At 36.3% G+C, this 27,805-nt stretch overlaps 1 protein-coding gene across 1 annotated transcript in view; it reads right to left on the bottom strand.

Annotated features, from left to right (window-relative positions):
- CFAP61 (cilia and flagella associated protein 61) overlaps positions 1–27,805 on the bottom strand; it is a 338,893-nt gene that overhangs the window by 275,360 nt on the left and 35,728 nt on the right. Inside the window, exon 8 of the mRNA XM_027840405.1 lies at positions 15,129–15,288. Coding sequence (XP_027696206.1) covers positions 15,129–15,288 — 160 coding nt within the window. The remainder of the gene's footprint in view (positions 1–15,128; positions 15,289–27,805) is intronic.

Consider the following 27,805-nt stretch of genomic DNA (forward strand, 5'->3'; position numbering starts at 1 on the left):
GAACTGAATTGGATGGAACTGTATCAGTACAGATAGCTCCAAGTTCAGGTCAGATGATTTTAGAGGATCAGATCCTAGAGGACCTAGCCCAGAGGTGGCGAACCTGCGGCCTCCAGGCCTCATGTGGCTTTGAGGCTACAGGTTCCCCACCTCTGGGCTAGGGACTTATCAAAGATATAGGGCAATTCTATGAGCCCTATTGATGAATGCAACTCAGAACCATGTGCTTACTGGGATACAGATTGGCAACCAGACTTTCAAGGTCCCAAGCAGACCAAAAGTCACGTTCAACAGACATGACCCAGTACAAGCGCCCAACCCTGGAAGCTTAAAACTGTCAAGATTTGGGGGCAGCTAGGTGACGCAGTGGATAGAGCACCGGCCCTGAAGTCAGGTGGACCTGAGTTCAAATCCAACCTCAGACCAAACACTTGACACTTACTAGCTGTGTGACCCTAGGCAAGTCACTTTACCCCAACTGCCTAAAAACAAAACAAAACAAAACAAAAAAATTGTCACGAATGTAGGAGCCATGATTTGGAGAGATTTCTAGACTGGGTAAGGAGTAATAATGAGTATTTCTGCTGGATTTTTAAAAAATATTACACTTTCTTGTGGTTTGTGCTCTGGGCTTTTTGCATATATCTGTGACCTGTCTGAGCAGTCCTTGGTGGGGAACAAGAGGGAGTGTTTGCAGAATCATAAGCTTGCACTTTTAGAAACTGCATTAACTCTTTCAGATTAAGTAGGATCGATTGGACAAGTGATTCCTTATTATGCAGATGTTAAGATTTAAGTTACTTTTGAAGCTGAATTATTTTACCTATAGTTACCAATTTAGGCACAAGGAGAATCAGCCTCAGAACGTACCCTCAGGGATACCAAATTCTAAAATGTTATCTTGTGACTCTTTAGTAGCTTGGTTTAGGTTAAATGTAGTTTACTATTTTAAGAATTCTCAAAAAGATACATAAGTATGTTCATATAAACACACATACACAAACCTTTTAGAGATCATAATGTAAATAATATAACATTCTAACAGTCAATTTATTCAAGAAAAATCTGAAGGATTCTTTGTGAGGAACTGATTTCAAGAGAAAAGTCAGCAGGATCCAAGAGCCAGTTCTAATGAAAATCCCTTAAATCACCCCTATCCCAGTGTTTGTTAGCAACTAGCTCCTGACTTCATATGGAGCAGTAGTCAAATTACTGTAATTATCTTGTAACACAAGTGGCATATCAACATTATTTTAACATGGATTTTTGTATAATCTTTCATTATTATTGTTCAGTCTTACACTTGGAAACAGAAAACAACAACAAACTACAACCTCTGATCTAACCTAAAAAGAGAAAAATCTACCATAGTGTGTAAATAAAAGGACTATTTAGAATGTGAATATACTGAGGGAAATCTGACTTAAATTCCCTCTCCTGAAATTCACAAAATGCCTTCTGTCAAAATTCATAAACTTATAAATCAGGCACCTTAGTACCTGAACATATTATAAAAACATAGCAATCATATCAATTTTTAAAAAATCCATTTCATTCAAAGAACTCAAAATAAATCGGTCCTTTTACTATTATGAAATTAATCCTGACTTCTGTATATTACTGCCCAAAGTGATAGTACAAATCATTTAAATGCTGAAATGGAAGTAGAAATCTTGATTCCCAGCCACCTGCTTTCATCAAATATAGCATATTCTTAAATATTTGTCATAGTTGATTGTTTATTTCTAAAAAAGATTAGGAAGGGCTCTGGTCTTTGTAACTTAGCAGCCATGTAGCTATGACAAATCTGAGCCTCATTTCTTCATCTTTAAAATGGGTAAAATAATGTCTCCAGTACACACAGAGTTGTTGCAAAGATCAAATATGATAATATAAAGTGCTTTACAAACTGAAAAATTCTATATAAAGTCAGTTGTGATTGTTGTTATTCCTACAGTCTTTAAGATGAAAATTCAGCATTATTTTAAATGACCAGAAAGGTCATCTTCCTTCATTACAGAATAAAAAAATTTGAGAGTTGGAAGGGACCTTAGCCCATAAATAAAAACCCAATCCATAAATAAAAGGAATACCTACTATAACATACATGTCAATCTCTGCTTAAAGTTCTCCAAAAAAGTGGAGGAATCCATTCTCTATGGGGGCAGCACATTCTACTTTGGAACAGCTCTAATTGTTAGGAAGTTCTTCATGACATTAAGCCAAAATTTGCCTCTTTTCAACTTCCACCCCCTATTCCTGGTCCTGATCTCTAGGGCTAGGTAGAATAATTCCTCCTTCACATAACAACTCTTCAAACACTTGAAGGCAACTATTATGGCCATTCCCGGCCCCCCACCCCCCATCCAATCTTCTCTTCTTCTGGCTAAACAAGCTAAAAGGTCCTTTACCTGATCCTTGTATGACATGGACTCAAGGCCTTTCATCATCTTCACTGTCCTCCTATGGTGGACACGTTTTAGCTGCCCATAACAGAAAACAAAACTCTAGATGAGGGCCAATAGAGGCAGAGCACACCTGAGGCTCATTTCCTTATTCCTAGGACCTATGCTGCTCTTAATGTAGCCTGACTGCATTAGCTTTTTGCCTGCTCTGTCACAATGCTGAATCATATTGAGCTTGCAAGTCCATTAAAACCACCAGATATGTTTTAGAACAATTCTTGTCTAACCATGCTGCCCACATTTAAATTTATGAAATTGATTTTTTTGCCCAAGTGTGAATATTTACATTTATCTCTATTGAATTTCATCTTACTAGATTCAGCCCAATGCTCTAGTTTGTCAGATGCAGATGTATTGTTATCAAATGTATTAGCTCTCCCTTCAAGTTTTTTGTGTCCTCTGCAAATGTGATTAACACACCATCTATGTATGCCTTTATACTTTGGAAGATGTATAAAAAGCTAATTCAAAAATCACGCAAGTGGCTACTGAATGAATGAATGCAAAGTATTACGTGCTTATAATCTGCAAAGCACCGAATTAAGTAGTACCAAGGATAAAAAATAGAAAAGCAGAGAGTTTCTGTTCTCAAGGAGCTCACATTAAAATGGAGGAGACAACACCCATAGGAAGCTTCAGCTTCAAGTTAGATGGCCTCCCAGGGTCCAGGGTATAGCAACAGAGCAGATATTAAGATTCTTTAGTTTCATTTCCACTGATAAAACTGTATCTGTTTCTGTTGTTGAACCATTTGGCAGCACCATGGACTTGGGTGGCAAGAACTCTTCTGTATTTTCATTCATTGCAGCTGTGGAGGAAGCAAGGACTGCAGCCCCTACCATTGGTGGCAGCTGGTCAGTGGTTGGAGCTGGTGGTCACAGCAGTGGCAGTAGTTCGACTTCCTGGCACATAGTGCCTCCACATCGTTCCTCGGGGTGCCTCGCTGCTTCAGCTGGCTTGCCTGTGGATGGCAGTTGACCAGCAATTGGTGGGGAGGGCTGGCCTCTTCTCCACAAAAGTTGCTTCCTTAGATGATGGCTGTGGGGCCTGGGTGAGAAGCAGGACCATTGATCTTGGGGCTGCCATTGTTCCTAGAGTCCCTGGCCTTACCTGTCCATCAGTCAGCAGCTGGTGTTGGGGGTGGCAAGGATGTTGGTCCCTTTTCCACAGAGGTTACTCCCTTTTGAGGCTGTCCGTGGATTTGGGGCTGGAAGCTGGGTAATGGTCTGGGGGACATTACTACTTCAATGTTCCTGGGTTCAGGATCCGAGGCTATCTCCATTAGGCTCTGAAGGGGAGGAGATGGTCGAAGAGGTGGTGGCAATGGTTTGAGTTGCCTTGAAAATGCTGCCTCTTCAAATTTTGTGTTTGCTTTCTATTCCAAGCCCTATCTCTGACCTTAACCTTAATAATCTCTGTCCCTTAACCTCTCTGGACCTCAGATCTTTGAAATAAGCTTTGAATTAAGGGAGCTGGATTAGATGGCCTTTTAGGAAATGTCCAGTTCTAGATATTTCATCCTATGAACAGAAGAACTGGCTTCCAGAATAACACCAAACCAAGGCTTTCTGTAAATATCACAAGGTCATGTTTAACAAAATTTAGCACACTAATTCTCTCATCGTCATTCCCTCAATTATGATTTTATTTTTCTGAGAGAGGTGAAATTAAAAACAAAAACTTATAAAGGAAAAAAAATGCTGCCTCTTGTCTTTCCCATGGGGTACTTGCTACCTTAGTTATCAATCCCTTCTTATTTACCTGGGAGGTATCATCTATGGTTTGAGCCCAACTCTAAGAACAACTTTTTTTTTTGTCAATGAATCAAATTATAGGCTCCAGATCACAATCATTAATTTTGAAGATATAGTTGGGAGGGCTGATTCATGCCATGGGAAAAGGGACAAATTAGAGATATAGTCATAAAACTCATAACCATATTTAATTGGAATAAATCAAGGAAGTAGCACAGCCTTGCTGTGTTTATACATGCATGGTAAAATGAAAAATTGAAGTTGCTCAGAAATATTTGGCTCAACTATCAATACATCTCAAAAAATGTTTTGTTTTGTTTTGGTTGTTTGGCTTATTGATCTCAAAGCACATGTCACATGTCAGGTAAAGACATTAGCATTTATTAAGCACCTACTATGTGTGGGTAACTAGGTAGCACAGCAGGTAGAGCACTGAGCTTTGAATCAGGAAGACTCATCTTTAAGAGTTCAAATATGCCTTCAGGAGCTTACTGGCTATGTGATCCTAGGCAAGTCACTTAACCCTGTTAAGTTTCCTCATCTGTAAAATGTAAAATGAAGGAAATGGCAAACCACTCCAGTATCTTCTCCAAGAAAATGGGGTCACAAAACCTCGGACATGACTGAAACAACTGAACAACAACAATGTGCCAGGTACCATGCTAAGCGCAGATCACTGCTTCGTTTTAGGAATACAAATAGAGTCAGAGGAAAGAAAAGAAACCTCATGGCTATTAGAAGTGGAATTATGACCAGACACAATACAGGAAAGGGGTGGGGAGAGGGAAGGAAAGAGGTCACAACAGACTACAAGTATGCAATGAATTACTGTGATTTTTAAATATCCTGAAATGTACTAATAGAAAGAGAAAAACACATGAACAAAAATAATACTCTACTGGAATATAGCTCCACATAGGTGTAGAATCCACAGTGAAGGAGAAATAAAGAGAAACAAGAAAGGACACCGAGATGGAAAGCGAGACCTAAGAAGAAAAGTTTAAGAAATGGGTCTTTTTTAGTGTAAAGAAGGCTTAACTTAGTAATCAAAATTTTACACTTCTGGAGAGTTACTATGTAGGGAAACTGGTGACAGATGTTTTCCATCTCCAAATAAGAGAAAATAAGCTTAAATTGAATCAAAGGAAATTTAAACTTTCATAAAGATGTGCATCCTAATAGACACAGTTATGAGGTTTAAAATATTTTTCCCATGGATGTTGTGAAAACATCATCTTGGAGAACTTTCAACAAGTAAAATAGGCAACATCTACCCTGACTATGCAGAAGACTAGATAAACTAGAGATCCTCTTCCTACCTGTGCCAGTTCTATGGTTTTGTTATAGCAAATTTTATTTTCCTTGCCAAGAGAAAGTTCTATGGGGATTTAGAGAATTGAGAACCACAGCTTTATAATAATAACAAAACTGATGTATGGAAAGATTCTTTTAAAACAGAGATATATGCTGCCCAGGTCATGATGACCTACTTAACTAAAAAAAAATTTGTTTTTTATTTTTTTTAACTATTACATTGACAATGCCAATACAGCTGTGGAAATACAAGCTGTGTCCCATTTTGCCTTATGCATCATCAAGAAAATTGCCAGCTAAATTCTGATTCCAAAATCTTTATTGTTTGTGATGATGCATCTAGCAAAAGACACAGCTTGATTTGCAAACACTAAGCAGAGTTGGTGGTGCTGCCAGTTGGAAAAAAAATATTCATTTGAATCATTTGATTTGCTTTGAAGGTCACTGAAGAAGAGTATACATGTCCCTGAAAGGCATATGCAACCCCCAGGTGTAAGTTTGCTGAACCTTAGGGTTAGAAGACACTTTAAAAGCTCTTTATTGCAATCTCACACTCAAATGTGGGAAATGTTTAATACCATATCCTTGATATACAGTTTCTGCTTGATTACTTGCACTGATAGGGGAACTTAATGCTTTTGAGGCAGCCGGTTACATAGTTGGATGGCTTTAATTTTTGGAAGGTTTTTTTTTCCCACTGACTTCTATCCTTCTGTAACTTTCATTCATGGGTCCTAGTTCTGCTCTCTGGAACAAATACAATTCTTATTCTTTAGCATACTGCAAGCTCTCTACAAGCCAAGGAAGCTAATGTGATTTTAGACTGCATTAATGGAGGCACAGTAACCAGGAATAAGGAGGTGATCATTTTGCTCTGTTCTCTCCTAGTCAGACCACATCTATGGTATTGTGTTTAGTTCTTGGAATAACCTTTCAGGAAGGATATCGTTATGATAAAGAATGTCTATTGGAGGGCAACCAGGATGGTGAAGGGCCTCAAGTTCATGTCATGAAAGGATCAACAGAGGAACTTGGGATGCTTGGTCTAAAGAAGAAAAGACTTATAAAAACACAATAGCTGCCTTCAAGTATTTAAAGGCCTTTAATGTGGAAATAATCAAGTTGTTCTGCCTGGCTCCAGAGAACAGAAGTAGGATCAGTAGATGGAAAATGATGAGTCAGATATGGGGCTGGTATATGGAAAAACCTCCTAAAAATTAGAGCTATCTCAAAGTGAAATGTGCTTCCTCAGGAGGGAGTGGGTTCCTTCTCACTTGAGTTCTTTGAGCAAAGTCTAGGAGACCACTTGTCAGGTACCTTATAGAGGGGTTCCATTTTTAGGTACAAGAAACACTAGATGGCCTCTGTGGTCCCAACCTTTTGAATACCTGAAACCAGTTATCATATCCCTTCTAAGTCTTCTCTAATATAATCATGGCTAGTTGCCTCAACCATTTTTAATATAACATGGTTTCCAAAATTCTTGCCATTCTGGGTACTCTCCTCTGAATGTCCATGTCTTTCTTAAAGCATAGTACCACAAACCCCCAGAAGTAGACACCATATTTTCCAAGTGGTATGATCAGATCAGAAGACAATAGGAATATTTATCATCTTTCTTGGTCTAGACATTATCTTACTTCTATTGCAGCCTAATTTCATTATCTATTTTAGTAGCTTCATTACTTGGTTGGTTCTCATTGAGCTTATCATTAACTAAAACCCATCAAACTGGAACCCTACCCATCATATTTGTGTGCATTTATCCCTATTAAATTCCATCTGGTCTGATTAGTTTCATCATCTAAGCCTTTCATAGTCTTTTGAGCCCTGAATGTATTGTCCATATGAATTAGTTACTTTTGTGTCATCTAAAAATTTGTCAGGTATGGCTTCCATGTTTTCACCTAAATCATCGGTACAATTGTTTTATAGGTCACTCTTCTGCTACTTGAAAACCCTCTCCAGACTGACAATGATCCATCAATCAACACATTTTGAGTATGGCTGTTTAGCTATAAACTCATCTAACTATAGAATCATATAGCCATATTTTTACATCTCATCCACAAGTATATCATTCAGAAAACAAAGTTTAAATTAAAAAAAAAGATTTCATTCAACAACCATTTATCATAAGATGTGACTTCCAAGATGCCTTCCAGGTCCTTTAGTCTTTTATTTTTAAGAGTATGCAACTAAAAAGGAAGTGGACCATGAGTCAGAAGAACTGGATTCTAGTACCAGGTCTACCATTGGTTGTGTGATCCTGCACCAGTCACTTATCCTCTGTGAGTCTTAGTTTTCTGATCTTATTGAAATGTTGTGAAGACAAAATATATGTTATAAGTACTTTCAAACCTGCCATACAAATGGAAAATGCTATTGTTGTTTTTTTTTGTTGTTGTTATTTTTCCAACATAATCAAGGAACCCTATCCAAAAAAGCAAAGGGTCTAATCTGATATTACTTCATTAGCGTTCTACTCCAATCTATACCTGAACACAAATCCTTTCTACCCAACAAGTAGTCATTTGGTTTTTGCTTAAAGACCTTCAGTGAAGGGGAACCCACTGTTTCCTGGTAATCCCATTCTGCTTTTTAATATTTCTATCTAAAGTCATTGTTCCCCCTTATATCAGGCTCGAATTTCCTCTTTGTAATTCCCATCCACTGTTCCTAGTTCTTGCCTTCTTGAGCCAAGCATATCCATTCATCAGTCTTTGGACGAGGATTTCACAATTGGAATATGAACAATAAAATTCATATTTATAGATACTCTAAAAACTGCGTTATTCTTTGCTCCCTGTTTCCTCTTTCTCATCACTCTACACCCACCCCTGAAAAAGCAGAAAAGGGTGAGGTTGAGGTCCATTTTATATTTCTCTTTGTTTCACAGGTTGTCATGGCCAAAAAATTCACCATAAGTTATAGTTAAATAGAAGGATGGCTCATAGCTACTTTTGGAAAAGAAAAGAAAGGGGTTGGTAAAATGGGTTTTATCATATGCCCAAACATTATTTCATGGGCTATTTGGTAGTAACATATTATAGAACTAATTCCTAAATGTTCTTAGTTCTCATCCTTCTTGACCTCTCTCAGCATCTGACACAGCTGACCACCACATCCCTTCCTTCTGGATACTCTTTTCTCTCTGAGTTTTCCTGACCTTTGTTCTGTTGTGGATCTCCTCCTAGCCATGTAACCATCCTTCTTAATCTCTGCAGGATCATCATCTATATCTCTACCCAAACTGTGAGTATACCCAGGCTTTGTCCTGGGACCTCTCCTTTTTTCTCTCTCTATCCTTTCCTCCTTGGTGATCTCATCAACTTTCATCGATTTAACTATCACCTACATGCATGTGACTCTCACATTTATGTATCCAACCCTCAGTTCTCTCTTGCCTGCCAATCTGGAATCTCCAGAAACCTGTTGGACATCTCCAACTAGATGTCACATAGGTATCTCAAATTCAACATGCCAAAAACAAAACTCATCATCTTTCCCCCTAAACTTAGTCCCAGTTCTCCTGTTTCTGCTGATAGCACCACCATTCTAGTCATCCTGGCTTTCAACTATTGAATCTTCACTATCATTCACTTGACATATCCAATCAAGTCAAATTTTGTTGGTTTTACCTCCACCACATTTCTCAAATTTGTTCACTTTTCTCTATGCCCACAGCCACCACCACAGATCTGGCCTTCAGCACCTGTCACCTGGACTATTGTGATAGCTTCCTAACTGGTCTCCCAGTATCCATCCAGTCTCTCCTGTTTCCAATCCAACCTTCTAATAATAATAGTTACCAATGTGATATTCCTAAAGCACATTTCTTACAATGTACTCTGCTGCTTAAGTGGAGAGCTTCAGGGGCTCCCCACTATCTCTAAGATACATACTCCTCTTTTAGGCATTTAAAGCTCTTCATAATGTAGATAAAGCTTTTCTTTTCTGGTTGATTATATATTTCTCCTTATGCACTCTATTGATTAGCCAGACTAGCCAAGTTACTGCTCCCTATAAACAACATTCCATCTCTGGCCGCTGTGCTTTTGCATAGGCTACCTCCCACACCTGGAATGCTCTTCCTCCTTACCCCTGCTGGTTAGAACTCTGCAGGTCTTTCTTGAGTACCCCAGTTGGTACTGCCCCATTCACCCTGCAAAATCATTTTATATTTATTTTTTATACATCCCAGATTTACCTATTCATGAGCAAATTGAATAACTTCAGTAAAATATAAGCTCCTTAGTAACAGACTTCTATTTTTGTCTTGTTTCCTCAGAACTTAGAACCATGACTAGTATATAGTAGGTGCTTAATAAATATTTGCTGATTAATTGATTGATTCTGAAAATCATGACTAACCACATTGCCTTTTTGACTGGTAGATCAGGGGAATATACTAGATTCTAACAAGGGATTTGGAAAAAGTCTTTTAAGATATTCTTTAAGACTAGAGAGTTATGTGGACTAGATAATAATACAGTTAGGTCTGTTCAGCACTGGATGGATGGCCAGTCAGATCTAAGTGCTGATGCTTTCATCATTGATGTGAAGCTCATGCATGCAATCTAGAAGAGAACTTCAGGGCTCTTTACCCCACCCTCTTCAGTTCAACATTTTTATCAGTGACTTGGATGAAGACATATGTGGCATGCTTATCAAATATGTGGACACAAAAGGTAGGATGAATAATGATTATCATGGATGATAGAAAAGAGTCTCCTTTTTCTGCACTCCCCACCCTCTGCCCCCAAAAACAAAACAAATAAAAACAAAACCTGCAGACTGGGAATAACAGTCAGAGATGACGTCAATTTGACAAGGATGCATATAGAATCCTATCCAACAGAAAAAAATCAACTGCACAATTACAGGATGAGGGATATGTGACTAGAAAATAGAATCTATGAGGAAATCCTGGGAATTTTAACGAAATGCAGGCTCAGTGTGAGTCAACAGTGTGATGAGAAAGACAAAAACCTTAATGCGGTCATAGATTGCACGGGTAGAAGTACAAGCACCATAATAAAGGCAATGATAGTCCCACTATACTGCTCCCTTATCAGATCACATCTGGAATATTGTGTACAGTGCTGGTGTCACATTTTCGAAAGGACATTGATTGCCTGGCATATATCTAGATGGTGGTGGACAAACTTAAAACCATGTCACACAAAGATCAGTTGAAGGAACTGGGAATATTTACCTAGGGCAACAGAAGATTTAAAGGGGATGTGCTACCTGTCTTTAAATATCTAAAAGGTTTTCGTGGTAGGAAGGAGATTAAAATGGCTGTGCTAGGTCCCAGGGGTAAGAACTGGGAGCAAAGGATGCAGTTGCAAGGAGACAATGATAGAAAAATATTTGTAACAATTAAGGATGTCCAAATATAAATAGTTCACCTCAAAAGGAGGCAAAATCTCCACTACTGGAAATCTTCAACAAATGCTCTAAGTTAATTTACTGGAGATGCTGTTGAGGGGATTCTTGTTTCAGTTAAGGTTAGACTAAATGACCTCTAAGATTCCTTCTCTGTATTTCTCTTCTCTTCTTGCCAAGAGAAAGAAATGGGGAGGGAGTGAGCGAAATGTTACCAGATTACAGAAGCTTTAAGAATCAGCTGACAAAATATATTTTATTTTTCTTATTAAATTCCTATTACAAAGGATGTAATTCACCACATAGAATTTGCAGCCTGGGACGGCAAATACTATTTCCTGCTAAGACTGGCACAAGACACGCCACATGCTGTGGAGTGAGTTCACTGTTCTGTACAGGATGCTGTAGTTTACCCAGATTCCCAGTCATTTGCCTTCCAAACCATCCTCCTGGGTCAGATGTTGAATAGGGTACCAGTTTGGCTGATGAAAACCAAACAAATTCATACTGTGCAGTAGCCTAGCACCTCAAAACCCCCTTTGGCCATCCTCAAACATTTCTTTTCCCCAGCTGTTGTAAATTACATTCCTGGATGGAAGAGCACATACCTTCCTGCACAACTGCTTGTCATGTGAACCTCCTAGATATCCCCCTAGAGCATGCTGGGTAACTTTCATCTAGGTGATAACTAGGAAGGATAACCCTTCCAGTTCATTTTGTGATACTACGATTTTTCAAATTTAGAGAAGCAAGTTTTCATCCACAAGTCTACTCCCAGATAACTCTTCCACGAATTCCTTTAGAATCACTTAAGCTTTCTATATAGTTGAAGAAATATGTACATGACTGACAGTAAAATAATAATAGAATTCCTCCATAGTAGATAAAGATGACCACAGTCAAGAAAGACAAAAGAAAAACTACAAAGAATCACTTATGAACTTCAGTCATTGAAGCAAATATACTATCTCCTGATAAGCCACAGAACCTAATAGACATTAAAAGATGGAATTGCAAATTCTAGACAAAGATAGGAAGCCAAAAAAAACCCCAAAAAACAAAAATCCATTCCATTCAATTGGTAAACTAGTGACCAAGGAACAGATTAAAACTAAGTAGAAAGTGTACTATAGTATATTGTATTTAAGCTTCACACTGGACTTTGTAGACACACCCCAAAAATATAGAAAGTAACTTTGTGGACAGTATTATTTATTTTTGGCAACGATGGATAGAAACCCAGATTCTAGTCTTTGGAACTCCTGTGTGACCCCCCCAAAATATTTACTTGGCTGTAAATCAGGTTCATCTGCAAAATGGGGATAATGTTTCCTATCCTACCTTCCTCATGAGGGTGTTGTGAGGATAAAATGAGATGTTTTATGTGCAAAAGCTTTGAAAAATAAAAATACTATACAAAGTGCAAGGTATAATGTACATTGATGTGTGTTTGTTTTAAACAAGTATTTTGGGTAAATACTTTACAAAAATTACATTTTCTTTTCATTATTTGTTCCTGTTATGAAGACTTTCATCAGAGAAATGAGAGAGATCACAGCACATTTAGAATGCTCTTCTGTTCCTCATTCTTTGTTGTTGTAGACAGGTAGCAAAATGTAATTACTATTTTCTTTAATATAATTCAGCAGTTGATTATGTGTTAAATCCATCTCAGCTCACACACACACACACACACACATACACATACACAAAAAGCCTGTGATATTAACTAACTTGAAGGTGAAAACTGTCTGAAAGGCATCAGGATCATTTTTGTTGTTGATATATGCTCTGGGAGAAAAGGATAACAGGTTCTCACATAGTAAGAAAAGAACATGACAGTGGACCACAAACTTTCCTATTTTCTTTACTTAAACTTTTGTTCTCTACAAAGTCCCACTCTGATCCTTCATAATGACGTGATAGTGATCCTGGATTTTTAAAGGCCACACCAGTGGGAACAGAGCAATGGCAGGATCTATCACCCTGAAAAGACTTTGGGAACTTTACCAATGACAAATGGCATCTTCTTTCCAGGGATCAACATAGCTAAGGATAGGGAGGCTCACAATGGTCTTCCATTCTACTTATTATCCAATGTGCCTAATAAAATCTTTCAGAACCAGAAAAAAACAGAGAAATTCAACATAGTTTATATTTTATAGAATGATGAAAAAGTAATAAAATAGTTAACTACAGAAAGTGGTATGCATCCTTTGGGATCTGCCCACAGGGGTTTGGCTCTGGGGGAGTGAGGGCAGGGGAAGAACCAGAGACTTGTCTCTTGTTTTTTAATTTTTATTAGCCAGCATTCTCCAGGCTCTTGTGGTCTTGGACATGAGGTAGAAGTAGCTTGTGGGAAAGATATCAAAGGAAGCCAGAGTAAGCAAGAAGAGTGGGAGATCACTGCCAGTAAGAGATTTGAGTATAGAACCATAAAGAGAACATAGCAGAGATCTGGCCAGTATACATGTCTGTGATGAGTCCTGAGGAAAGGCAATGTGGACAATCTAATTACGGACTATGGCCTAGGTAAAATCTGTCTGCACTGCTGATCAAGCAAAGGCAGGAAAGAGAGATAGTAACATATTCTTCCTCTCCCCTTCCTTCTTTCCAGGGGGAAGTTGAAGTTCCTCATGAGTTATTTACCCACTTTGACTTCCTGCTCCTTCCTTAAATGTTCACTTTCATTTCTAGGCTTTTAATTTACGATAAGAAAAAATGCTGGCCAACACAAACACAAGGTGTATGCTGTGTTTTATTGTTACTCAGATGTAGAGATAAGGAACAGAAATGTAATGGATTTGCCTTTCCAAAACTAAGCTGGACTATGGCATTTAGAGCAATAAAGAAAACAAGATGGATCCCCTCGTCAGAGAGAGGAGACAATTTTGCAAGTGTAAAACGGAGCTGAGCTGTTAGGGCAAAATGAAGAGGCCTACAACTGACTTTGCATATCGGGTAAATAATCCAAGACAGAGACACTCCTACTAAATATACAAGCCAACATAGCCCCAAAAGCAAGCCAGTGAGGCAGGTGGACATTTTTCACCTCCTGTGGGAGGTAGAGTGCATAGGGTTGAAAGAAAAGTCACATTCTCAAAGAGGAAGAAGTTGCTAGGGAAACTCTGCCCACCTGAAGGGAAAGGGGAGCAGATATGCACACACAGGTCCCCCATCCCCACCCCCAGGCTCAGGAGTGATTGACGGTTTGGCCTGTCTTGCTTGCCAGCACCACCTGGTGGTTATAAAAGAATGCAGCAAACTCACAAACAATACTGCTTGAAAGGGAAAAGGTTAATTTGCCTTAGAGAGTCTGAGATATAGGATATTTCAAAATTTTCTTCTAAATACTTTTAAGGAAAGAACATGTTATAAGCTAAAATATAAAAGAGGTATAAATAAGAAATAGAATGAAGTAAACTAATAACAGTTATTATTTGTAGTAGGTCTATATTATATAATAATGTGTTATAAACACAAAAAATATACCTAAGAATTAATCGTTCAAACCAGAAGTTGGAGGTGCACTGAAGTAACAATTCCTTGATTCTTTATTTTTTTAAAGTTACTAATTTTAGATTTTATTTTGTTAATTTCTTATAAGAATTCAAAAAAAATGAATTTCAATAAAAATCATACCAATTTATGTCTGAATCATCTGATTATGAATCAGTGAAATTTGACATTTATATAGGTACAGTTAGACAAATTCAAATGAGAATTTCTACTTTATTTGGGAATATTCTATTTAAAATGAAACTTATTTGATTAACCAAATGAGCTGTTCTTTAAAAAAGACAGGAAGGAAAAGATCCAGGAAACTCTAGTTCCATCATTTAAAAGCCACAAGCAAAATATTTTGTCCCATATTTATTTCAGCCGCTAGTTGGCGCAGTGGATAGAGTGCTGGATCTGGAGTCAGGAAGACCTGAGTTCAAATCCAGCCTCAGACATTTCCTAGGTATGTGACCCTGAGCAAGTCACTTAAGACTCTGACTGCTTCAGTTTCCTTATTTGTAAAATGGGAATAATAATAGCACCGACTTCCAGGGTTATTATGAGGATAAAATGAAATAATATTTCTTTTGAAAACCTTTAAGTACTATACAAACGCTAGCATTTGTATATATATAGACATATAGACATGCATATATATGAGTACACACATACACACATGTATTCACATCACATTCAACCATACTTTCACTTTGCTGAACACTTCGTGTCTTCTCTGGCTCCAAAACGTCATCAGGATGTGGTTTGCAAAGTCCATGGAAGGGTCCCAAGTTAAAGCACTGATGTAATAGTTCCATGTTCACTTGTGAACACACACTCATGAACCCCACAGCAGTGCCTTTATCCTGAAACAGCCAAATTACATGATTACTTTTTTGAATCTCAAAGCCATGATGCTGCACATAGAAACATGAAAAAGAGACTTAAAATGGCAAATCTATTCCAATCTAGAGAGATCTCAAAGAAATCAGGTTAGATCTCAAACTAAGACTCTTTATGTCATCAAGAGGCAAATTTAGGCTAGATATAAGTCCTAGCATGAGAGCAACTTAAATGAACAATGGATTGCCTCAGGAAGTAGTGAGTTCCTCCTCACTTGATGTCTTTTCTTAAAATAAATGAATGTATTATTAAACAACTAACATTGAATATTCAACAACTAAACTTTCTTAGTAGTCATTTGCATTTAAATTATTTGCGACTTATATGTATTAAAATTTTTTTTCAGTTTTTTCAATCCTTCTAAGACCTTATCAAGATTCTTTGTCCATTCATTCTCATTCATTTTTCCTCTTATATGATGGGGTATGTTCCATTCTTTGGTTCTTTTTTAAAATATATACATAACATCATAAAAATCTCACCAGAGTTCTCTAATCCTCATACTTGTTGATCTTAATTATAATGTAGCAATCCATTCCATTTCAGTACCACAGCTTATTAGCCATTCCTCTATTGTTGTACATTTAGGTAACTTCCAATTTTTTGCAATTGCATATGATGTTATCTTTAAACAGATAGTGCTTTTTGTTTGTTTGTTTTGATAACTTTTTCCAGGTATATTTCCAAGGGTATAATTAAAAAGTATAATAATTGTATAATTTTTATTAGACAGCACCAAGTTGCCATCCAAAAAGATTCTGTAGGTTTGCAGTTTTATTAGCAATAAATGAATGTACCTGTTTCTTCACATGAACAAAAAACACTGAGTTTCAATTTTTAAAATTATTTCTGGCAATCTGACAAGCAAGAAATTATACAACAAAATTACTTTAATGTATATCTCTGAAAAATTAGTGAGGTACAGCATTTTTTCCTGGGACTATGGAAAAAAATTAAACTAAATTAAATAGAACAAAAGTTTTCTCTTTTGAAAACTGTCTGCTTTCAGAAAAATAATAACGAGATCCATCTTGAAATACAAAAGTCGGAGGATCTCAAGAAGAATTTTTTAATTTGTAAAATAGTACCAGATCTAGCACTAACAGAGTCATATCTCAAACTATATAATCAATAACAATCAAAACTATTTTGTACTGGTAAAAATAAAAATAGAAAAGTTGATCAGTGGGATTGATTAGGTACACAAGATATAGAAGTAAATGAACATAGTAGCATGGTGGTAAATCAACATCAAAACCTCAACTACCAAGGTAAGGATTCATTCATTAATCCATTAAGTTAGCTGCTGGGAAAACTGGAAAGCAACCTGACAGAAATCAGGTTTAAACCAACATGTCACATACCAAAATAAGCTCCATTTGTCTACATGAATGAGATATAAAAAGTCACATCACAAATACATTAAAAGAATAAGGAAGGAAATACCTTTTGCAACTATGGATAGGGGAAGAATTCTTAATAAAACAAGGGTTAAGAAGATAAGACAAAATGTACAATTTTGATTATGTAAAATTGAAAGCTCACACAAACAAAATCAATGCACTTAAAATCAGAATGGAAGCAATTAATTGGGAAAAAATTTTTGCACCATTTCTCTGATGAAGGTCCAAGATATGTAAAGAATTGATTAAATATTTAACTATAAGAGATTTCCCTGATAGATAAATGACCAAATGATACAAACAGGTGGCTATCAAGGGAAAAAATCCAAACTATCAACAAATAAGAAAAAGATACTCCAAATCATTAATATTAATACAAAATAAAACAACTCTGAGAAACTACCACAGACTCATCAGATTGTCAAAGATGGCAAAAAAAAAAAAAAAGAAAAGGACAACTATTGGAGGACTTGTGAAATGACAGGATCACTGAGGCATTATTGATGAAGTTGAAAATTAATAAGATGTTTTGGGAAACAATTTGGAATTATATCCATAAAGTTTAAAAACTGTGCATTCCCTTTGACCCAGTTACACCATTACTAAGTACACATACCCAAAGAGATTAAAGAAAAAGGAAAAGGACCCATATGTACAAAAATATTTTATGATATAAAAAATGGAATGGAATGTTGTGCTATAAGAAATAATGAATGGGATGGATTCACAGGAACCTGGGAAGATTTGTATTAACTGATGCAGAGTGGAATGAGCAGAACCAGGAGAACAAATTATATAATACAACTTAGTAAAGAAAAACAACTGTGAAAGACTTAAGATCTCTGATCAATGCAATAACCAACCACAGCTCAAAAGGACCAATGATGAAGCATGCTACCCACTTTCTTACAGAGAGATGTTAGACTAAAAGTTTAGAATTAGATATACATTTTTAGATATAGCCAATGTGTGGATTTGTTTTGCTTGACTATGCTTGGGTTTTCGTTGTTGTAGTTTTTTTCAACAAGCCAGGGTTTTATTTTGTTTTATAACCTGAAGTAGGAACTGAGAAAAACGGGGTAGTGATATTGATGCCAAAAGAAAGAAAGGGTCACTGATACATTAAAAACATACACAAAACAGAATAGAAGGAAGTCCAGTGGAAGACATGGACAAACAAGATAGTCATGAAGCTCACATGTTGAATTTAGTATATACTAGTATAGAGGCAGCTAAGTGGCATAGTGGATAAAAGACAGGCTTTGGAGTCACGAACACCTGAATTTGAATCCTGCCTCACACACCAACCACTGGGGTGACCAGGAGCCCTGTCAGCCTGTTTCCTTATTTGTAAAATGGAAGTTCTAACAGCAGTTACCTCACAAGGCTGTGTTGAGGATCAAATGAGGTAACTGGTGTAAACTGCTTTTCAAACCTTAAAGCACTACATGCACATTAGCTATTATAATTATTACTACTTGAAAAAGAAATCTGTACAAAACAAAGATTCACACTTTCATATGCAGTCCTCTTTTTATATGGAAGTATTCATGATTTTTGGTATTCATCAAACTCAGAATAACCGAAAAAAAACCTTAAAAACAAATTGTCTCTTTTTATCCCTTGATTATCTATCCTGCACTGCAATTCAACATTGTGACTTTTTAATTGTTCCTTATATATTTCAGGTGTCAAGCATTTATCTGTCACATTGTCGCTGTTTAGTTGTTTTCAGTCGTGTCTGACTCTTTGTGACCTCATTTGGGGTTTTCTTGGCAGAGATACTGGAGTGGTTTGCCATTTCCTTCTCCAGCTCATTTCACAGACGAGGTAACGGAGGCAAACAGGGATAAGTGACTTGCCCAGGGTCACACAGCTAGTAAGTGTCTGAGGCCAGATTTGAATTAAGGAAGAGGAGACCTCTTGATTCCAGGCCCAGCACTCTATCTACTGTGCCACCTAGCTTCCCCATTTGTTGCAAATATTTTCCCGGTCTACTGTTATCTTCTTAATTATTTTTGTTGTACAAAGAAATTTTATCTCTATGTAGTTAAGTATACTTAGCTCTATTAATTTATATGATATATAATTTCTAAATTTCTAATTTAATATCTAATTTCTAATTAATCTACTATTTAATTTATCCCTAATTTAAATTTCTTCTATTTTTAATTGAAAATTTAATATCCTCTCTACAACTGACATAAATATTTTATTTCATTTTATTCCACATTTTTATAATTTGCTAACATTTAAGTCTTTCATGAAACTTGAATTCACTGTGGTATATGATGAAATATGAATGTAAATATCTTTTCTGCCAGATTGCCAACCAATTTTCCCAAGTAGAATTGTTAAATAATTAATCCTTTCCCTAGTTTTAATTTTGTACACATATTTGAGGATCAGATATGCCCCTCTTGGTGAGTTTTTACAGAGCATATATATGTGGATATTCCCTGTTTCGTTCCAATTCAACATGTAGAATGAAAGCTTGTTTCTAGCCATGTGTAACTGAGGATTTGTGATGTGTGATGACAAAAAGTATCCTAATTGGTTGCAGGGCTTGAAAAACCAATGGTTCAGGAAGTGCTGAGTCAGAATTGATTGTGCATACAAAATCAATGACCCACCCATCTCTCACTCTTTTCCTTCCTGCTGTCAAGTGAGACAAAAATGCTTTGAGCTACTGAGTGGAAGGAGGGGCAGCTGGCAGCATTCCCCCACCCACCCAACTGTCATGGTGCCTCTATTTCTTTTGTGTTTATTCTTTCCAGATTTTAGGGGAATAAGTATTTTGAGATAGGAGTACCCAGACATTTCATGGTAAGTTCAGAGGATACAGACTGGAGGTGGTAGAACTGGATGCCAAAGAGGTAGGGGAGGATGACAAAAGAAGTGTCTGCAGACTAATATGGAAAGGATGATGGCAGCTTCAGGGATCATGACTCCTTGTGATGGACTCAAAAAAAGCACTGATCCCTGGAGTTCAACCCCTAAGGGGAACTTCAAAAGGAATCTATGAGGTGAGAAAAGAGCCTCCAATGCTAGGAGTCAAGATGTATCTCTTTGCCACTGTTACAAGTGAGCCTCACAACCATAGTACTGTGGGCCTATTCTACCTCCCCACCCCCACCCCCACCCCCACTCCCTCCCGGGAATTTGTGTATGCAAGGGAAAGTGTGTTTCCAGTTTGGGAGAGAATATTTTGAACCAATGTTCTTGCTAAATCTTCTCAGGATATCCTTCTCTAAAAGTTAATGGAGAGTGTGAATAGGTAGATTAAAAGTAAAGAAAGAGTAAAAATCTGTGATCAGAGGTAAGGTAAGGAAGAGAGAAGAACAAGATAACAGAAATAGATTGTCATTTATAGATCAAAAGGAGGAAAAAACCCTATAAAAACTCTTTATAAACATAAAGATAGATCTACTTGGAGAAACATTAATTGCTCATGGGTAGGCCATGCTAATATAATAAAAATGACAATGCTACCTAAATTAATTTAATTTATTCAGTGCCATGCCAATCAAACAACCAAAAGATTACTTTGTAGAGATAGAAAAAATAATAATTAAATTCATATAGAGGCACAAAAGATCAAGAAGCTCAAGGAAAGTAATGGAAAAAAGAGAGGGGTAGAGGGCGTTATCAGTAACAGAACTCAAACTGTACTATAATGCAGTACTCATCAAAACAAATTGGTACTGTTTAAAAAATACAGAGGTCAATCAGTGGAACAGACTAGGTACACAAATTAATCTAGTGTTTGGTAAACCCCTAGACCTCAGTTAATTGGGTAAGGACTTTATGTTTAGAAATAAAGGGTAACATCTGGGGTTCTGCTAGTGAAAGTTTAACAACTGGATCTCTTGGGGAGAGGGTGAGGAACATATTCACAACACCCTTTTAAGTTTAATTTGGATTGGATTCCATTACTTTTTAAGTATGGACCATCAACAAAATAATAAAGCAAGTCCTGATTTGTAGCATTTGCTGATTTCTGAAGTGTAACTGCTTACACCAAGAATTTAATAATTGGTTCTAATGACCTAGTTTGAGTTGGCTCCACCACACCCCTGAATCATAAATTAAAAGAGCAAGGCAGAAATATTACCTTTCAGCTCTGTGGATGGGAGAAGAATTCATTACCAAATGTTTTGGGCTGGGTCTAACTTAGAATGTGTCCCGTCCCCCCCCCCCCCCCCCCCCCCCCGTTAGTTTATGTTTAACATTGAAACAAAACAGACTTCTGGGTCATGTGAGCAAGAAGACAGTAGACTAGACATTTTCTCTGATCCCTATCACCTCTCAAAATCTATCCCAAACAGGAATTATGGGCCAAAGATAAAGCAACTTCAGCCATTTCCATGGGTTAAGAAATCCTGGGAATTCTGGGTAGAAATCCTACCCAGAATACAAAAGATGGTTAAAAAAACAAACAAACCAAGAACTGACATTTACCAACCCTGAGCTCACTCAGTGCCCTTCTGCTACCTCCCACAACACCAGCAGCAAGGCCACACTAAAAGACAAAGACAATAACAAAGGCTTATCAAAACCCTCTCCTGCACCACCTTTCCCCCTCCCTCTTTCCAGTGCTGCAGCAATCCCAATTCCAGGCGGCAGAAATCTGCATCTTGGGCCTCAACAGCCAGCTTGGTCATAGCCCTTCAGGAGCAAAAGCCTGCCCGGGTCTGCAAGCTGGATGTACCAGTGCTGCAAAGCCCAGGCCTACCAGTTCTGGGGAAAGCAGGCTCTGAGTTGCTGGTCCAAATTTTAATAATCACTTTATAATTAAATCCATGAAGCACAAGACCACTTTCATCAGCTATTCCCTTCAGTATAACTTTTGATATTTTTACCTATTTACTTTTATATTATGATAGTTTGATAAAAAATCCACATAATATTCAGGTTGGTACTGCATGAAATATATACATTTGAGAAGAATTATCATTTTTATGATATATCAATTCGATTTATCCATGAACATTGAATATTACTTCAGTTATTTAGGGCCTCTTTTATTTCGGGCACATATGTATTACACATACATAAAAATACATGGATATATGTGTATAAAACATACATAATAGTACATGTATATATGTGTGTATAATACATGCAGATATACATTTAAAGTACACATATAATATATACATGTGTGTATAGGTCTTTTATATCCCTAGGTAACCTATTCCAAAAAATGTTAGTTTCTGTTGTTATAAAAGGAGTTATTTTTTGTTGTGTTTTCTTGATCTTTATTACTAATAAATAAGAATTCATATGATTTCATTTACTGTCTCTATTAATTTTTTTGGTTGGAGCAGTTGGATTGTCTAAATACATCCTCATGTCATCTGCAAATAATGATAAGTTGATCTTTTCATTTCCAGTGTTAATTCTTCTAATACAGTTTGCCTGGTTTATTTTAATTGCTAGGATTTATAATGCTATGTCAAATAAAAGCAGAGTGGGCAGCCTTGCTATTTAACTTGCTTAGTTTTTAATGGAAATGCTTCTAATGTTTCTCCATTGAATATTATATTGGTTGACTAAAGATGTTTTTTTTATTGTGCAGAGAAAAAAAATCACTCTATACCTATTCTTTTTAGTGTTTTTTTCTAAAATCTGTGAACACATGTTGAATTTATCTGCTTTTTTCTGGAACTATTAATATAATAAATAAAAATGGACACAATTGATAGGAAGGGAAGATAAACTGATCATGTGGTGATGGTGAGAGATGATACATAGACAACATGAGTCTTCTACTCATATTCTCCTGCTGTCAGGAGAGTGCAAAAAAAAGTCTCCACCATGTTGGGCAGGCATGGACGAGCTGTGAACTACACTGTTGGAGTTAACGTCCAAATCAATTTGATCAAATGATATGAAATCCCATCAATCCTCATATATTCATTTAAGTATTAATACGTATTTTTAGTTTTTTTTATTTTTAAGTTTTATTATATTGATAATTTTTCTGGTGTTCAACTCTCTCTCTCTCTCTCTCTCTATATATATATGCCCAGTATAAACACAATTTGGTCATAATGAATAATTTTCTTAAGGTACTGTTGTCTTTTCTTTAGCTAATATTGTGTTAAATACCTTTGCATCTATATGCATTTGAGAAATTGGTCTATGATTTTTGTTTTTAATAATATCAAATCAATCAATACTTACATGTCCATTTAAGTATTAACATAATCTCCATCTTTTTTTGAACATAAATTTCTTTGATAATATTCCTTATTCTAGTTCTTTGTAGTCCGTCATTTGTCATGTGCTGCAGCCTGCTCATATTTATGTTGAAGCCTATGATTGCCTTCTGAGTAATACTCATTTTTGATTCTTTGGAGACCGTGGTGTTCCATGGCACACAACCAACAGTGGTAGAACAATGATATTAAAAAGATGGATGTTTATATTAGGAAGAATCTTGGGGTCATAAAAGGGAACTTTGTAATTTCCCAAAAGTTAAAAAAAAAAAAGGTCCTGGTTTTACTTATCAATTCAATTGTTCATTCTCTATTATATTTATTTTCGCTTTTACTTTTATACTCTTCCCTCTCTCTCTCTCTTAAACTTTCTCTTGGATTATTAAAGAGTTCTTACTTAAAGGAAATAACAGGTTTAAAGTATATTATTTTTGTTAGTCACTTATTGTTCAACTAGTTTGCACTTCCTTTGCCAATGCTTCTAGGGATCTCAGTAGTTGTAGATTTTTTTGTTTTATTTTTGCCATACAATATGGACATGGTTCCAAGGCATGTGATGTTTAAGTCCAATTCTCTCTTTATTTTAATGACTTTTGCATATCTTTGTCCAACTCTGATGGTTTTCCTTTGTTTTTTTATTTGATATAAATAACTCTTATTGACATTTCTTTAATTGGCATTTTATTTACTCTAATTTGACAATTCTTTCTAGAAGAATTACTTCTTCTTAAAAATTAATTTGTTAAGTTCTTACTATGGCAAGCACCATGTTAGCATGGTACTAGGAATACAAATACCGTAGCAACTCAGTCCCTAGCTTCAACGAACTTACATGAGACAACACATACTGGGAAGTGTTGGCCATGGAAAGCCATTTTGGTCTGGGAAATCATAGGGAAGGTAATGGAAACAAAAGGATATTCACTTAACATGTCCTTTCCAGAAGCAATGGTAGTGTTAATTTGATTACAATGGTAGTTGTAATTTGATTGTTAGTTTTCAGAGAAAGAGGTGGAATGCAAGGGTGGGGAAAATGGCCTGGGTGAAGAAGTATATTTCCAGGTAGTGCAAGGCTGATTGGCTTAGCCTCTCCCAGGCATGCTCTCCAGTGGTCTAGTTTGGAGAGTAGAAGAGCAGCAGCAAAAGGATGGAAATGCTCTCAAAAATTAAATAATTCTTTTCTTTGTTTTTATAATTCTGGAGTTTTATGATAATGTACCTAGGTGAGTCAAAGTTAGGATTTCTTTTTGCTGCTGTCCCTTGTATTTTTTTTAACTTATAGAGCCTGACCTGGTCCAGAGTGGAAAATTATCTATAATTAAATCTTTAAATATTGTGTTTTGCTTTTTGACTTCTTCAGTATCTTCTGGGGTCCTAATTACTACAACTATACTTATTGTTTTGTCTTTTAAATCTGTTATTTTGCCCTTTATATCATTTAGTTGGTTCTTTTTTCAGTTCAGTGAATTTATTTATTAATTTTGTTATTTACTGATCTTTATTTGATTTCACTGCTTCTGTTATTTGCTATTTCCATACCTATTTTTAAATCTTGAATATCATTTTATGATTTCCAGGTTTCCCTGGTTGTCATTTCACCTCTTCCTATGTTGTTTTTTAAACTGCTTTAGACCACTGCTTTTTTTTAATATGTCTATAATCCGATTTAATTTTTTCAGTGATATGTTATCTATCCCATGCATTAACGATTCAAACCAAATCATCATCCACCATGTGATACAGCAGGCTGCCTTTTTCCTTTTTATGACTTTAATATGGTGGTGGTGAGCAGGAAAGGGAGATATAGAGATGCTTGATAACCTTCCTCTGCAGACTGCCTCTAGATACCTTTGTTCTCTTGATAAGTAGATCTTAGGTATCAGGAGGCTGGAATTCCATGCCTTTCTACATGTACCTACCCTCCCTTAGCACTTTGGTCACAGGACATCCTACTGGCTTGCGTAAAAGCTCGTGGCCATTTGGCATCCAACCACGGGGCACTAAAATATCGTAGTACAACGATTCTCAAACAATGATCTAGCTACTTAAAAGATGTTTTCAGAGAGTAGACGAGGTATCACTAAGAGTCATGGCCGGTACCATCACCTCTTCCTGTTCTTTCTGTCTCATCCTGTGCCTGTCTCACTCTCCCATAATCCACCATCATTCCATTCATCTCAAACCTTAGTGAGATATAGAGTTTAAGTGAGAAGCTGATCATTTACTAATTTTGTGAAACATAATATCTGCACAAGAAATAATAGATTGGTTACATAGGAAGCCTTCGATTTTTTTTTTTTGGAGAAGTGATATAGGGGAAATCACCTTAATGAGGGTTGTGGTGAGAAAAATATGACAATTAACATTAGTACAATCAATACAACAGTATGGATGCCTTTTTAAACTACCCATTTCACTTGTCCTGGCATTTCACTAGAAATGGCAAAACCAGCCTTCAAACTAGGGTTTAAAAAATATATTTTATCCCACTAAATTTTTAGCAACACATAAAATCTTTGAGAACTATTCCCAACTTTGTTAGCATCATACTTTAAGGATTTAACTGTTATTAATGGAAATAATAAATCCACAATAAATTATAACTAGAGTGCTATATTGAAAAAGTGCTATTATTGTAATTCCCTGTTATTTCTCTACCCATGGCAGGAATACCCAGGTTCAAGTCCTCCCTCTCCTACATAAAGTCTGTATAAAAATGGGCATGTCACTTAAACTCTCAGTGCCTTAGATGACTCTCTGAAACTATAACCTACAGAAAAGGTACCAACCTGCATTGAGAGACTGAGTTTTCCCAATTAAAGTTGTCTATATCAATTAAATCACAGGTCCTGCTCCTATTCCTATCATCTCTACTAAAGTGGTTTTATACATCATTATTAAATAAAAGATATTAACAATAAAAGAAATAAAGGTACACTGTAAAGTGGCTTGACATCTATGTTACTGAAAAAATCATTGTTATGATTATTAAGTTGTTAAGCAAAAACTGGATGATTGACTTCATTAGAAATTATTATTATTAGAAATGAATACATATAATGCATCTGGGTCCTTGTGCTTCAAAGGACTATGTTTTATTTCCATAAAATACTGTTCCATTAAGGAAGAGCAAAAAAAATCAGTGATTACAGTCAATAATTTTTAGAGTTAAGCCAAACTGTCAAGCAACACATTTTTCTACAATTGAACTATCATAAAAATGCTAAGACTTAGTCTAACACTAATGAAGCGATGATTCACACTGAATTAATATTAAATTTTTTAAAGCACAGAGAAATAAATCATTAGGCATTAAAAAATGTTGCCCTCCATATTTTCTTGACAAAATAACAAATGTCAGAGAATACATTTGTTTTGCTCTAATGTTGAAATATGTTGAAGTTTTTTTTTCAAACATCCTTCTTTCTCTACATATGTATGCTTTCTTTACTGTTCTACCCCCAAAATGATACTTACTATAAAAGGCTGGATTTACACAGCTGTTTTATAAAGCCATCGACACTTTAATAAAAATCCAAAATAAACATTTTAATTTTTTTCCAAATAACAAGTGATTGTTTGTCTTGTTTGCACTCATGAACAAAAGCAGAGTCGCTGCAGTTGTCTGGCTTCTATGTAATTTTAGGCCCAAGGCTCAGCAGAGGCTGATTAACCAATCCATCTACCATATGTGCAGAAAGAGGTTGCCAGCTTCATTCTCGGCAGGGAAAATTGGCATCTATCTTGGTTCACATGGAGGTGTCTTTCCAATCTACAACAACACTGGTGAGGCTAAACTATGATGGCCTGAAATACCTTTTGCTGGCTTCCTATTGAGCTGCAAAGTGTATGATAAGAATGTATTATTTATAAGATCGCTGTTAGGAATGTGCTATTACACTAATGGTTTATTGTGTTTAGAATTTGATTTCAAATGGCATGGATCTCACATTCTAATGAAAATGAGAAAAATGTTTTGCTATTAGGAATAAAGATAAAACATTTTCAATTCTACAACCTGTTATATAACCATCATAACTTCATATAACATCAAAATAGGACATAATGATAACATATGACAAAATGGTACTGGCTTTATACTTTACAATTACTTAGAAAAACTATTTATTCCTATTGGATATCCTTTAAACATCTGTTCTGAACTGAACACTATACTCAAATGTGAATTTACAGGAGTAACCAAAAGCATCAATATTTTCCTACATCTTGAGGAAGGTTATTATACTGTTCATAATTTTATGATTTTAGGATATTTAAGGAAAAATGTCTTTATGATTGACCTTTCACGGTTCACTTTAGCATTTTGTAAATTACATAAATGTCTGCAACTATACTGTATTTTGAGGCCAGACTTTTTTCTTCATTAATCTAATTGGCAGACATGATGTGAACTCTGAAGGGAAGACTTCTATTTGTGAGTGTGGCCTTTTACTGAAAGTGCAAGAACATAATTTGCACACACAGATATTATTAGTTTTGGTTATGCCCTAGGAATCTTTAATATCAATATATCTAAATGGATAACAGTATTTCAGGGAATCTGTCCTTCCTTTATCCACCCAGCTTGGGTCCAACTGGTCAGACACTTCCTGACTAGCTGAACAAGCTCCAACCCATTGGGCATCCCCCATCTGGCAAGACCTTTCTATCCCCCAGATCAGTAGGGCACCCTCTGACCATTCAATCCGTCCCCCTAATCAATGCCAAAACAGATGCTCTGCCCATCTGTCTCTCTGAACCTTCCTCTGCTGCTAACTGCCCCTCCTTAAGATAACAGTTTTGGGTAAACACCAGATGACAATGGATGATGGAATAAAGTTGTGTCAAGCAAA

This window comes from Vombatus ursinus, unplaced genomic scaffold (genome assembly GCF_900497805.2).
Source record: "Vombatus ursinus unplaced genomic scaffold, bare-nosed wombat genome assembly UNPS02014841.1, whole genome shotgun sequence".
NCBI classification, from domain to species: domain Eukaryota; kingdom Metazoa; phylum Chordata; class Mammalia; order Diprotodontia; family Vombatidae; genus Vombatus; species Vombatus ursinus.